The sequence below is a fragment of the Drosophila miranda genome, chromosome XL (assembly GCF_003369915.1).
Source record: "Drosophila miranda strain MSH22 chromosome XL, D.miranda_PacBio2.1, whole genome shotgun sequence".
NCBI classification, from domain to species: domain Eukaryota; kingdom Metazoa; phylum Arthropoda; class Insecta; order Diptera; family Drosophilidae; genus Drosophila; species Drosophila miranda.
Genome location: NC_046673.1, coordinates 899,112 through 912,455, shown reverse-complemented (window position 1 = coordinate 912,455; position 13,344 = coordinate 899,112). Strand labels below are relative to the sequence as shown.

Here is a 13,344-nt window from a genome sequence, read left to right as displayed (position 1 = left end):
CAAAACAAAAACAAACAAAAAACCTATAAAAGCAGCAAGGAACATATCAATCCATATATACTTACATATATTATTAATTGGCTCCAAGTGTCTTGTCTTGTTTGTTTCCATTTGATCCATAGAGTAATCTATCAATGGGTATGTAAGTAAACTATAACTAAATAAATGCTGTAGAGATGTAGGTATAGGTACATATATGTATGTATGTACATACATACATATAAGCTAAAGTGTGTGTTTTACTACGTGCTCACTTGTAGCAGACTGTTTATCTGCAACGTGCCATCGAAGTCACAAATTTAGATAACTTTAGGCTCTTTGTTAGACTGTCATGAGAAGTCAAAGCTTGAAGGAGTTTGCTTGAATGAAAAATGGAACCGGAATTATGGAATTGAATTATAAAATGTATTATGGTTCCGAGTCTTTTATTCCTTTAAATTCCGAAGGAATGGACAAAAATTATCATAGAAATATGTACATATGTATAAAGAAACTTACAGGAATTTGTAGTATTCTATTATAATATCCTCTGTAATACCACTCGAACTGGGAAAACCGGGGGAAACCACACAATGTTGGTGGCTATAGTAAAAAATCTACAATTTCCTCTACCTTATTGTCGGGTCTGATAGATCGTTTATGATGCAATACATATACCGGCGATTTTGTGTTTGCCACAGTAAGCTCTGGCAACAGGTGAACTACTACATGCTGCGGCAAGCTGCATTCCATGAAGGTTGCCCCTCAGTGGCAAGCCATTCCAAATGGAAACCAGTATGGAGCGGTGTAAAAGGCTTTGTGGTGTGGTAGGTGTGGCGGGGCATGGAGTGGAGGGGTTTTTTATATTGTTTGGTTGTGTGGCTATGTGCTTGTGTGGTGGGGCGTGGTTCGTGTAAAGGAGGTTCAAGAGATTTGCCTGGAAGTGAAATGCGACTGCGGCAAGGCCGAGTCGTTTCGTTAGTCGCACAAAGTCACATAAAAACCTGGTCGAGAGTGGAGCACTCACACACACACTCAAACGCAATGCATGTTTTACACATGTGCGAACATGTTTGCATGTCTGTACGCTTGCGTGTGCGTCGAACCCGGCTACGATAGAGCCCCAATCGTTCCACTATCGAAGTTGTGCGGCATACGCGGTTCGCAGTCCACGCTCGACGGACGTGCTTGTTATCTCTCTCTCTGTCTCTCTCTCTCTCTGTTTCTCTTAACCAACGTTCTTGCTCTTGCCTCGAACATCGTAAATACATCGCACAGCCGCCTGGTGTATGTCGCCTGTTGCCTGTCACCTATTGCCCATCCACACCAATCGTCATCTCATTTTTATCTTTTTGGCGAACCTGTTGCACGCTCTCCCTACCCACTCGTTTGCCGAATTTTGTTGTTGTTTTGTTTGTTCGTGGTTCTCTGCATGTGAACTGGACCAAGGAGTGGATGTCGCTGAAGTGAAGAGAGGTGAGTAGAAGAGACAGCGCATAAACAAATCCAGATGAGCGACCACACAAAAATGAGTGCAAGCCCGTACATTCATATCTGTATTTGCAAAATATATCAGAAACCACTCGAATTTAGGCGGTTTTCGAGCAGCGGCTATCAAGAATCATTTCCCAACCACAAAAAAAACCCTAATGACTCATCTGCCAAATCGAGCAAAAATTTTAAGTTTCAACAAGTTTTCAACAAATACAAATGTACATATGTACATACATGAATATATATGTAAGTACTTATACAAATTTATCTCTGCATTTGTATGTACTATAATCAACTGATAATGATTGTGCGCCGCTTAAATAATAAGTTACGCTAGAAGTTAAACAAAGGAAGGCCTTGAGCATAGCATGTATTAATTATAAACTGCACTTTCAGGTGGCAACCCTATTATCGTCAAGCTCTGAACTTGACCAAAACGAGCATTCTAAGGCACACCGTAGCCGTCCAGCACAAAATCCAAGCCAGATTCCCCCCGCTATTTAGCTTGAAAATTGACCCCAAAAACGAACATCAAAGGCACTTGCAGCTCCACTGCCACCAGCTCATGCACACAATGGGATCTATTAACTGCAAGGAGTACAACACAACAGGAAATGTCACGCCCAAAAAGGAACAATCGACAGGTACATATGTACATAGCTACTAACAGTTTGAATTATGAAACCGATGGTTTTGGCACCCTTGCAGACCAAACTACTGTTTAAATATACGATATACAGAAGTGTACACTGCGAGGTCCAAAATCCAAAAATTAATTATCTTTAAAAAAATTCTCTCCAAAGGAGTAGTTCTTTGATTGAATGTTCTGTTCACGGATATGCACATATGTATGTATACCAAAAGGATCAAGAATATACATATCTTTAAATGCATATATGTACATACGTATGTTTGTATGTATGTACCTATATATATACATAAAAGCATGTGTATTCAAGAATATATGCAAATTGTGATAAGTGTATACATATATGGTACTGCACTATCTATCCTTGTATATGCATATGTACAATATGTATATACAGAAATATGTAAATATGTTCATATGTATATCCAATCTTGCCGACCATGACGGGGAAAAATTGGCTTTGTGTTTGTCATGTTCCTTTCTCCACTCACACAAGGCCTGATTGAGCTGATTCGAAACCGGCAAGACAAAAATGGTCTCAATGGAATGAGTGGCCCAATAGAGAGAGCAACTTTTTCTTCTTTTCTGCCTTTCCCATAAACGATTTGCGGTCTCCAGCTGTTAGTCACTGTTATCGGCATTCGGAAAGGCTTACGCTGTAGCCCGCGACGTCAGCGGTCGTCATTTGTGATATTCGCCTACCAGCTGACGGTCCGGTCCCCCCCCAAGAAGGGCTCTCAGCAGAAAAACCAATAGCTTTTTGCTAATCCTTGAACTACAAAAACAGAACTCGTTTTGCTCGTGTGTGTCCAATAGTTTTCTGTAAGATATTTGTCATTGTTCTCGTACAATAATTATTGTTTGCTTCTCTTGTTGTTTTCGGTGTTACAATTGTCTACAATTTCTTGTTGCCATTTGAGTCATGCTGGTTAGACAAGGCCAACCGGTTTGTGCGGGGCAGCAGCCAGTTTGCTTGTGTGTGTGGTGTGTGCGAGCGTGTCCGAAGAAAACACAATCCGAAATAATTCCTAATTATAAATTATACATTGGCAAATCAAAGGGTGAAAAGGGGTTGGGCTAGAAGATAATAGAGGAGAAGCTATTGAGCTAGTGCGCAGATTCAGATGTTGGAAGACTATAAAATCCTCTCAATATGGACGCGTAAAAAAGTGGGAAAAAAGGGAGTTCTTGGACATTCCCCGGTAACAAAGTACAAATGTACAGTGCATGAAACACGTTAACGATCACAAATTTTTTACACGCAACGCAGAGAATCACTCAGCTCACAATAGCATTTGGTAATATTTTCAGTCGACTGAAACCTGGATGCCTGTAGGATTCCCTTTGTTGATATGGTTATATCATATCATCGTTCCCCCAATAAAACCCGGACAAGCGTGGGCCCAAATTAGTGTCGAATCATGGACGAGTAATCAAATTGCGAGCGACTTTATTGCTTGGGCGATACATCAGATATATCTTGTCTGTACTCGTAATCGTACTCGTAATATGTACATTAGCAGGTTACTCCCGATAAGACGATAAGAGGAATACGAGAAGAGTACGACCATATTTGAGTGCAACAATTGATGTTGAACACAAAAACTTACAGGTGTTTTTGTTAGTTTCTCACTCTCTTTTTGTTGTTGTTGATGACGTAGCAAAGTGTGGCGGGGCGATGACAGTGGAGTAGTTTAGATGAGTCAGTGGTGGTGTGGCGAATCATGGGGGTCATGTCCGTTGCCAAGCTCCACTCTGTTGTGGTCAGGAAAATTCTGGCAATTAGGCACCTGCACCCCCCCAATACAAAATCCATAAGATTATCTATACGTATTGATCCTAATGCTTCTTTGGGCTCTTCGTCGTGGACAAGAGTTCCAGTCGCCTGATGGCATCGTCCAGAAATTTCCGCTGCTCTTGCAGCTGCGGCAAGAGCTCCTCGGCGGTCAGCGCCTGAAGCTTGGCGGATGACCCCGTTCCAGATCCAGATCCCGAGGTGGATTTCTCCCACTCGGACCAACGGTTGCGGAGGCCAGCGGTTGAAGGTCGAAGCATGTCCAGGACGCGTTTGATTATGGAGGGACTTCCCTGCTGCTGCTGATTCTGGTGCTGCCCCGGCTGCCCCTTGTGGTCGTGTCCGTTGTCAGTGGCGATGCTGCCCTGTGGAAACTCCGGCATTGTAAGCAGCGGTGTCCAAAAGAACGAACCGAGACCGGAGGAAGCCGGGGTGGCTGGTGGAATACTGCTGGTCGTGTGACTGTCCAGCTGCTTGCCTAGCTGCGTGCCAAAGCGTCCGTCCAGACGCTCCAGATGATGCTTGAGGTCGTCCAGCTTGTGCTGCAGATGCTCAAAGTCGGCGGTCAGATTGATGGCCAGCCGCTGGGTACTGGTGCTCTCCTGCGATGGGCTATAGTTGGAGCTTGCCTCTTCAACTCCACGGGTAGCCTCTAGGTGGTCGATTTGCACCCGCAGTTCCTGATCCCGTAAGAAAAGATCGTCGAGCAGCAGCTGCGTTTCCGTGCCCAGCGGCTGCTCTATGTAGATGCGCTCGATCTCCCCCAAAAGCCTTTCCCGGTGACTGCGAAGCGATTTTAATTCCAGTTGCTGCACAGGATCGGAGGATGAGGACAGACCGAGACCCAAGGCCAGCAGGGCCATAAGGGCGATGACGAGTTCTGAACACAAGCAAGACATTTTTGAGACTGAGGAATCGATCCCATCCGCTTTCTACCTGAGCATCTAGTATAGCAGGCGAGAGCTACTGACTTTCCCCCATGCCCTACCCTACCCTACCCTTTCCCATTTTTGAGTTGGAAACTGGAAAACTAGAAAATTTTTTAAGTGCTTCATTTCTGAACAGATCTGTTATCTGCTATCGTTAATTTTGTCTTCCATCTAACTCTTACCATTTCTTTTGTGTCTGTGTCTCGTGTCTCTTAGGTGGCGCCGTGGGTTCCTATCAGTCCAAGTGCACCAGAAGCAGCAGCATCAGCAAAGATACGAATATGCCAGCCATTCAGATACCAGATATCGTCGATTATACGGACCCCGTGGCCGTGTGCAATGCGTCCGACCTGAAGGAGAACGAGATGAAGCAGGTGGACTTCGACGAAGACACGCGCGTTCTTCTGGTCAAACAAAACGGTCGCCTGCAGGCGGTCGGCGCCAAGTGCACCCATTACGGGGCTCCGCTTAACACTGGCGCCCTCGGTCAGGGCCGTGTGCGCTGCCCCTGGCATGGGGCCTGCTTCGACCTGGAGACGGGCGACATTGAGGACTTTCCCGGCCTCGACTCGCTGCCCTGCTTCAACGTGGAGGTTAGCTCCGAGGGAAAGGTGATGCTGCGGGCTAAGCGGTCCGATCTGGCGAAGAGTAAGCGGGTTAAGAACATGGTCGCGCGCAAGCCGGAGGATCAGCGCTGCTTCATTGTGGTTGGTGGCGGACCCTCGGGTGCCGTTTGCGTGGAAACGCTGCGTCAAGAGGGCTTCACCGGCCGCCTGATTCTCGTGAGCCGCGAGAACTACTTGCCCTACGATCGCATCAAGATCTCCAAGTCCATGAACCTAGACATCGAGCAGCTAAGGTTCCGCGATGAGGAGTTCTACAAGCAGCACGACATCGAGGTGTGGCTCGGCGTCGGAGCGAGCAAGCTGGACACGGCTCAGAAGGAGCTGCACTGCACAAATGGCTATGTGGTGAAGTACGATAAGATCTACATTGCCACTGGCTGCTCCTCCTTTAAGCCCCCCATTCCGGGTGTTAATCTGAATAACGTGAAGACCATCCGTGAGCTGGACGACACAAAGAGCATCATCGCAGCGGTCACCGAGGAGACTCGCGTTGTATGTCTAGGTGCCAGCTTCATTGCCTTGGAGGCGGCCGCTGCGCTCGTCTCGAAGGTGGCCAGCGTGACCGTGGTGGGCCGTGACAAAGTGCCCCTAAAGGCTGCCTTCGGAGAGCAGATAGGACAGCGGGTGACCCAGCTTTTCGAGGATAACAAAGTTACCATGCGTATGGAGAGCGGTATTACCGAGATCATTGGCGATGACGATGGCAAGGTGGTGGAGGTGCAGCTGGCAGACGAGTCGCGCATACCGTGCGATCTCCTCATCTTGGGCACCGGCTCCACGCTCAACACCCAGTTTCTGGCCAAGTCCGGCGTGCGAATAAATAGAAATGGCTCTGTGGACGTCACCGACTTCCTGGAGTCGAATGTTCCCGATGTGTATGTGGGCGGCGACATTGCCAATGCTCACATCCATGGGCTGGCCCACGATCGCGTTAACATTGGCCATTACCAGCTGGCACAGTACCATGGACGCATCGCTGCCATCAACATGTGCGGCTCCGTGAAGAAGCTGGAGGCCGTTCCTTTCTTCTTCACCATGATATTTGGCAAAGGCTTCCGCTACGCCGGCCACGGCTCCTACAAGGAGGTCATCATCGACGGCAGTCTCGAGGATCTCAAGTTCGTGGCCTACTTCGTCAACGAGGCCGATACGGTTACGGCTGTGGCGTCGGTTGGCCGCGATCCCATTGTGGCTCAGTTCTCTGAGCTGATCTCGCAGGGCAAGTGCCTGGGTCGCGGCCACATCGAGAATGCCGAGAACCGTGAGGCCTGGACGGGCAAGCTCCTGGAGCCGCTGCCTCTGGTGCGCTAGAGGTAAAGCAGATAGAAACAGGTTTCAGCGCCTAAAAGCTCTCTGGAGTCCTCCGCTGGCCTCTGCCGGTGCCTGTGGCATGCAACTGCAAGCTACAAGAGAGTTTGTCTTTATATTTTCTATGCAATCGTTGATGTATTCAGTATGTCTTTACATACATACGTACACACATATGTATGTTCTGGAGTTACGCATAATTTGTTGAGTTTTGTACACTACCGCCCATTGGCTGGGCCCAGGATCAATCAGATCACTCTTGCCTTGCTTGATCAAAGCGAACATGTAACCACCAGTGTCAGTGTAGATTCATATACATATTTTAATATCCACCCCATTTGATACTCGTAAACACCGCCACCCATTGTAACCCAATCTACCTGATGTAAGTTCGAATTTGAAATTCCAAAATGAAACTATTAAATGCAATATAAACGCAACAAAATTGGAAATGGCAATGGCCGGTTGTCTAGTGATGAGGAGATATGCCTACAGGCCTTAGGAGAGACGCTGGTGAAGTGCAATCAATCTTTAGGCCACTGTCTGCAAACCCAGGACCAAATGATGGACCGCGGCACTCATGCAGATCGGGGAGCAGGAGCTATGTAACTGCTGGAACTCCTTAAGCCGAACGACGAGTTGGTTTGTATACAGACCCATTGAAAGCGTAAATGCACGATTTAGTGTAATCCCTCTTAGCAGACAGTGGAAGGGACAAATCGCAGCAGTCTGCGAAGGTAATTTGTTTCAGATAAGGACGATTGTTGGACATCGATCATTGTGGATGGTATGGTATTTAAAATCGGCGCTAGTTAAGGATAGTGTCTCATCGATATCAATAGTTTGGTTTGTTCGCTGCAAATATCGATAGTTGAGCTACTATCGCCCACGACATGGCAACGCTGGTTTTCAAATATAAAATAGGTGGCAACTGTTTATGCGGAGCCTGTGTGAAAGAAAAATTGCAATTTTTTCCAATTCACACACACACACACGCAAATCACAAAAAAAAGAAAAACAGGCGAAAAACGCCCAATAAATTCGTGTCGGCAGAAGAAGTGCGGCAGTAGAAAGTACATCACCAAACTCCAACCGAAACGGGCACCAGCGAGAGCCAAGCAAAGCACTACACTGCAACTGGACGGACGGAGCCACAGCGACATTCCAGCTGAGCTGCGACCGAGCACCCCAAGAAGAGGAGGCCAATTTACGTTTATCAATTATGAATTTTCTGGGCTTTGGCCAGTCAGCCGAGATAGAGATTGTCTTCGATGGCGCCGAACACAAGACTGCCGAGGTCAAGGGTGAGGACGGCAAGGTGGAGAAAATGTTGCTCTTCTACGACGGCGAAACAGTGTCCGGCAAGGTGAGAGCGGTAGCGTGAGCACAGGCAGGCATTGCGAATAGGCGGTTGTGCAAATGCGGAGGCGTTGCCCCTTCCATTTACGCCGCTGCAAAGGCGCCTTGCCTTTATCGGCATTGCTTCTTCACTCACTCACTAACTAACTCAATTCGTTGCTCTTTCCACTATCTGTATTTCTGTGTCGTTTTCCGCTCTGTCGCTCGTGGCATCATTTAGGTTAACGTGACGCTGAAGAAGCCAGGCAGCAAGCTGGAGCATCAGGGCATCAAGATCGAGTTCATCGGACAGATTGAGCTGTTCTACGACCGGGGCACCCATCACGAGTTTAAGTGCCTGGCCAAGGCACTGGCGCGTCCCGGTGATCTCATCCAAAATAACAGCTACCCGTTCGACTTTCCTAACGTGGAGAAGCAGTTTGAGGTGTATGCCGGGTCCAATGTAAGGCTGCGCTACTTCTTGCGGGCGACCATCGTGCGTCGAATCAGCGACATCACCCGTGAGGTGGACATCGCCGTTCACACGCTATCCAGCTACCCGGAGATGAACAACCCCATAAAAATGGAGGTGGGCATCGAGGACTGTCTACACATTGAGTTCGAGTACAACAAGAGCAAGTACCACTTGCGAGACACAATCATCGGGAAGATCTACTTCCTGCTCGTTCGCATCAAGATCAAGCATATGGAGATAGCGATCATCAAACGCGAGTCTACCGGGACCGGCCCGAACATGTTCAACGAAAACGAAACCATCGCCAAGTACGAAATCATGGATGGGGCGCCGGTCAAAGGTGAGAGCATACCCATCCGGGTCTTTCTCGCCGGCTACAATCTCACGCCCACCATGCGCGACATTAACAAGAAGTTCTCCGTCAAGTATTTTCTAAACCTGGTGCTGATGGACACTGAGGATCGTCGCTACTTTAAGCAGCAGGAGATCACCCTGTGGCGCAAGGCGGACATTCCCCGCTACCACGTCGCCCAGCATCAGCAGCAGCAACACCAGCAGCATCAGCACGTACCGCTGCATGCGCCGCCACATCTGGTGAGTGGTCCGGCGGCACCAACAGTCGCCCCCTCACTCATCAGCACCAGTACGGACAGCGGCGAGGGTGCGGCCATAGGCGGATCCGGCAGTGGCATTGGCGTGGGTGTCGGGGTGGCTAGCACCGAATCGAAAATGGGTCTTTTCACCAGGGAGAGCCCCAACCAGGAGTTTAGCCAGCAGCAGCTCGACTCTCCACTGCCCAACTCACCGCCGTTGACGCCGTTGAACGAGAGCCCGGCCGAAAGGGAGCTCCGAGGGGAGCCAACGTCAACGCCTACTCCGGCGGCTGCATCTGATCCAATTTCAGTTTCGGTAGCGGTTTCAGCTTCAGCGACATCAGCGCCAGGGCCAGAACGAGGGATGGGCGATGGCGCCGCAGCGGCCACCACAAGTGCCTCGCCCATTGCCATGCTGTCCAGCTCGCCGCCGCCACTCCCCTTGCAGCTTCCCCGTTCGGATGGAGGTACGGAAACAGCGCCGCAGGATGCCGCAGGAGATGAGCTGGATCAGGATGCCGTAGCCACTAACGATGCCAGGGTCACGTCTCCGGCGGCTGCGAAAAAGGTTAGCGCTACGCTTCTGGCCGCCGATTGAGAAATATGCGTGGATGGATTGCCACGCACTGGATCGGATCGGGCTGGGAGTCGGGATCGGAGTCGTACTCAGCTTGTAGTGGAATGGAGGAGCAGGCAGAACTGTTTACGTATATAATTATATACAACAGAAGTAGATCACCGACAGCGGCAGCGGCAACAACACCAACAAAATAAGCATACATCTATTTTTTTAAAGTTAATTTAAAATTGTTACAAAATGTTTTATCATTTACCAAATCAACAAAAATAATCAAACGAGAAGCGAAGCATAGGAAAAGGAGACCCAGACAAAAGCGTAGAAAGAAAGAATGAAATGAAGCCTCGTAGCTGCATACATATGTATATCCATTCTCTATCGACGTTAGAGATAAATTCTATTCGTATTATTGCTTAAATTATGATGTGGAGGAGAGATTAGCGCTTGTTGACAGACAGATCCCCAAACCTCCATAGCACCCATCCCATACGCCATCCACACCCCTCCCTATTCATGGATCCCAATAACTGATCATTCCCCCACAGTTCCCACAGCGTTATGAGCGCTTGGAAAATCTGATTTTTCAATTTGAGACATGAAAGTGCTTTCTAAAAGTGAAAATCCTTGAAATTGTGCATTAAAGTAAATCAAAGAGACGAACTCTAATACAAATATCAACAACACACTTGCAATAAATTTATAGTCGGATATTGGGAGCTGCTGGGTGGACGAGGAGAAGGAATCTGAGAGCGGCGAAATTAAAAAAAATGTTACATGCCTTGCATATGTACATAACACAGTTCATATACATAATATACACGAAATATACACATAAATATATATATATATATATACATTGAAATACAATTTATCGAAATAAAAAGGACACCAAGAGCTCTAAGCACGAAATAGACAGAGACAAGACAAGAACATAATGTATTCTACATATGTACATATGCATGTACAAGCAGATGTCTGTTCCGGCGTGCTTTGGAGAAAGCGTTTCATCGCCATTAGCTTTGGGAGTAAAATTGTAGGTAAACCCAATAGGGATGATCCAAATAATCTAGGTTTCACATCTGTTCCTTTATAATATCTGCCTTAAAATATCCTGTGATTCGGTGCACTTCAGAAAGAATTTAAAAATATAAACCTCTCAAGAAAATGAAAGATGTAAATCATGTGAAAACTTCTCCAGGAACAAAGGGAACAGTCGCCACAGTCAGCGGAACACTTCATTTAACCAGGAGGAACAATGTACCACCATACACATAAGCTCCTCGCTGCGCTAGCGGCCGATGCCAGGGTAATTACATAATTTTCACATACACATAATCTATATTTACTTTATAATTAATTTAATGCATCTTGAGGTTGAAACAAGTCGATTTTCAGCTAGTCCCAGGTCTCTTTGACCTTCAGGTGGTTCAGACGCTCTTCGATGGTCACATGCGGCTTCATTTTGCGCATCGTCTGCTCATCTGTCCACTTGGCAACCAGTTTATCGCGTTTCTGCAGCTCCTTGGCATGACCAGATGATTGCTCCTACAGAGTTTCAAATGAAAAGAGAGTGAGATTGTGTGTTGCTGTGAATGGGAATAGGAGGCTGTTCACTCACCAGTGTCAGGTAGGGATGCCGCAGCAGGAACATAATGTGCTCCTGTCGCTCGTATTCCCGGGTGAGCGTGTCCATGGCTTGCTTGCTAACCGGCTTTACAAGACGGCGCTTTCCGCGGAATATGTGGCCCGGCACAGTTTTCTTAAAAAAGTTTATCAGTGTCAGTTGCATTATGAGGGATACTTCGAGTTTTTCAGCTTTTTCCTGGGGAAAATGCAGCACGTTAATTTATTTTGCACAAGTTCATTAAACAGCTGATGGGTCTATCGGTCTATCGATTTATATCATTTCCAACGAAATGTTCATAACATGGGTACTAATTGCAATAAAAGATGAATAATTTATTACATAAATTTTTTTGTTTGTTTTTTTTTTTGTCAAATCGGTTTTTTTTTATATTATTAATGAAATTGAATTGTCAAGCATCTGAGAGTACACTTACAGCACTGAGCCGATAGCGATAATCATAAGAAGTAGTAGTCGGGCAATCGCCGGCTGGTTATAGTAGCATTACAAAACCATGCAGCAAGCTGCTGAAATGGCTATTTAGTTGCCTTTAACGTACATCAAGCAACGTCGATTTGAAAAAAATGAACTTTGCACGCGTTCGACTCGAGAAGCTGATCCTGAGGAGCCTTCGCCAGCCACAACGTCACTTTCAGACGCAATGGCAAAGCCATCGGTGGATGACCACAATCACTAAACCGCTAGCCGCAGCAGCAGTTGCAGAGGAAACAGACGCTGCCACAAAGAAGTCCCAATCAGCCACAATCCAGGGTCAAGCTCCAAGTGTGAAGCCAATGCCTTTGGTGGAAGAGCGACTGGAGTCGATACTGTCGCCCATTAGGACGCGCATAATGCGCAAAAAGCGCCTGGCCACTGACGAGCTGTCTGCCCTAGGATTCCTCAACACGCGCGGCTATACCACGGCTGAAGAGTACAATCTGGAGGCATTGCAGGTTGCCCTCAAGGAACAAAATCTTTATGAGACAAAGCGTTTCTTTTCCACGGACAACTTGGATGTGGAGCAGAACGTGCTGTTCGTGGCGGCCAAGTACCCAACAGGACAGCAGCCGCGCGAGATATTCTTCTTTCGCGAGGGGTCCGTTGTGTTCTGGAACTGCAGCGACATCGAGATGAACAACGTGCTGAATTTTCTGCGATCTTTCGAGCGAGAGTCGTACGTGAGTGCCCTGGTTCACGGGGAGAGCGAAGTGATGCCCTACACCTATATCCCGTCAACGGCCGTCGACGTCGAAGGCGACCTGGTGGCGGAGAGCAGCGACTTCAACGCCACCTCTCGCGCCTTTTTCCAGAAAGGCAAATTCTTCGTGACGGGCGACAGAGACAGTTTCTTGTACAAGTACACATTCTCCAATGCGATGGCCCAGTCGATCAAGCTGGGCATGTGGGAGGCGACGCTGGACCGCTACATCGACTCGATTGAGCACTTGACGGAGGACCTTAAGCGTGGCCGACGGCTGCGCATATCCCGGGCGGCCATGCTGCGCAAGACGGGCGAGCTGTTCGCCTTGCGCCACGTGATCAACCTGTCGTCGGATCTACTGGATGCTCCCGATTTTTACTGGGACAGGGAAGAACTTGAGGGACTCTATCTGCAGGTGTGCTCCTACTTTAGCATTTCGCGCCGCACCAAGGTGATGAATGAGAAGATCAGCCACTGCGTGGAGCTAGCCGAGCTGGTCTCTCACAATCTCAATGACGCCCACCACATCAGACTCGAGTGGATGATCATAATCCTGATTATGGTAGAGGTGGGGTTTGAAATTTTGCATTTCATTAGCGACAAGGGCGAAAAGCAGGAATCCTTGGAAATTGTGCCCCTCTCCAACCAGTTAGTTCCTAAATAGCGTTTATGTTGATTGAAATACACAAATCTGTTGTTTTTTAATATCTTATACGTATTTAGGCTAAAATAAAAATATGTTAAATTTAATTAACA

At 47.5% G+C, this 13,344-nt stretch overlaps 5 protein-coding genes and 1 long non-coding RNA gene across 10 annotated transcripts; 3 read left to right on the top strand and 3 right to left on the bottom strand.

Moving 5' to 3' along the window:
* The first annotated feature begins 50 nt into the window (after nt 1–50).
* Nucleotides 51–7,232, top strand: LOC108158674 (apoptosis-inducing factor 3). Of its 4 annotated transcripts, none has more exons than XM_033390866.1 (3): nt 51–138; nt 1,870–2,117; nt 5,063–7,232. In XM_033390866.1, the coding sequence occupies exons 2-3, from the start codon at nt 2,039–2,041 to the stop codon at nt 6,781–6,783; spliced, it is 1,800 nt and encodes a 599-aa protein (XP_033246757.1). In that variant the 5' UTR covers nt 51–138; nt 1,870–2,038; the 3' UTR covers nt 6,784–7,232. The 4 variants fall into 4 exon arrangements, with proteins under 4 accessions (XP_033246757.1, XP_017146682.1, XP_033246753.1 ...); XM_017291193.2 differs by having other exon boundaries at nt 55–142; XM_033390862.1 differs by lacking the exon at nt 51–138 and adding an exon at nt 1,130–1,455.
* On the bottom strand, nt 66–911 carry LOC117187938. Of its 2 annotated transcripts, none has more exons than XR_004472393.1 (3): nt 499–911; nt 219–359; nt 66–128 (listed from the first exon to the last, which is right to left on the bottom strand). It is a non-coding gene; the product is annotated as an uncharacterized LOC117187938 (long non-coding RNA). The 2 variants fall into 2 exon arrangements; XR_004472392.1 differs by having other exon boundaries at nt 255–359.
* On the bottom strand, nt 3,547–4,924 carry LOC108158699. Its single transcript, XM_017291239.2, has one exon. It carries the CDS (start codon nt 4,814–4,816, stop codon nt 3,962–3,964), a length of 855 nt encoding a protein of 284 aa, XP_017146728.1. The 5' UTR covers nt 4,817–4,924; the 3' UTR covers nt 3,547–3,961.
* Nucleotides 7,233–7,694: 462 nt separating the features above from the next.
* Nucleotides 7,695–10,448, top strand: LOC108158690 (vacuolar protein sorting-associated protein 26). Its single transcript, XM_017291227.2, has 2 exons — nt 7,695–8,146; nt 8,360–10,448. The coding sequence occupies exons 1-2, from the start codon at nt 8,003–8,005 to the stop codon at nt 9,782–9,784; spliced, it is 1,569 nt and encodes a 522-aa protein (XP_017146716.1). The 5' UTR covers nt 7,695–8,002; the 3' UTR covers nt 9,785–10,448.
* Nucleotides 10,449–10,830: 382 nt separating this feature from the next.
* On the bottom strand, nt 10,831–11,657 carry LOC108158707 (ribosomal protein 63, mitochondrial). Its single transcript, XM_017291251.2, has 2 exons — nt 11,382–11,657; nt 10,831–11,308 (listed from the first exon to the last, which is right to left on the bottom strand). Exons 1-2 carry the CDS (start codon nt 11,550–11,552, stop codon nt 11,159–11,161), a joined length of 321 nt encoding a protein of 106 aa, XP_017146740.1. The 5' UTR covers nt 11,553–11,657; the 3' UTR covers nt 10,831–11,158.
* A 166-nt stretch (nt 11,658–11,823) lies between these two features.
* On the top strand, nt 11,824–13,338 carry LOC108164047 (required for meiotic nuclear division protein 1 homolog). Its single transcript, XM_017299628.2, has one exon. The coding sequence runs from the start codon at nt 11,972–11,974 to the stop codon at nt 13,250–13,252; it is 1,281 nt and encodes a 426-aa protein (XP_017155117.1). The 5' UTR covers nt 11,824–11,971; the 3' UTR covers nt 13,253–13,338.
* Nucleotides 13,339–13,344: the final 6 nt, after the last annotated feature.

Excerpts from the sequence above, each read along its gene's own strand:
- LOC108158674 (XM_017291193.2), top strand. Across the intron at positions 2,118-5,062 it reads CAAAAAGGAACAATCGACAG|GTGGCGCCGTGGGTTCCTAT; the intron begins GTACATATGTAC and ends CGTGTCTCTTAG.
- LOC108158699 (XM_017291239.2), bottom strand. The coding sequence starts at position 4,816 with ATGTCTTGCTTGTGTTCAGAACTCGTCATCGCCCTTATGGCCCTGCTG.
- LOC108158690 (XM_017291227.2), top strand. The coding sequence starts at position 8,003 with ATGAATTTTCTGGGCTTTGGCCAGTCAGCCGAGATAGAGATTGTCTTC. Across the intron at positions 8,147-8,359 it reads GCGAAACAGTGTCCGGCAAG|GTTAACGTGACGCTGAAGAA; the intron begins GTGAGAGCGGTA and ends GGCATCATTTAG.
- LOC108158707 (XM_017291251.2), bottom strand. The coding sequence starts at position 11,552 with ATGCAACTGACACTGATAAACTTTTTTAAGAAAACTGTGCCGGGCCAC. Across the intron at positions 11,309-11,381 it reads GGCATCCCTACCTGACACTG|GAGCAATCATCTGGTCATGC; the intron begins GTGAGTGAACAG and ends GAAACTCTGTAG.
- LOC108164047 (XM_017299628.2), top strand. The coding sequence starts at position 11,972 with ATGAACTTTGCACGCGTTCGACTCGAGAAGCTGATCCTGAGGAGCCTT.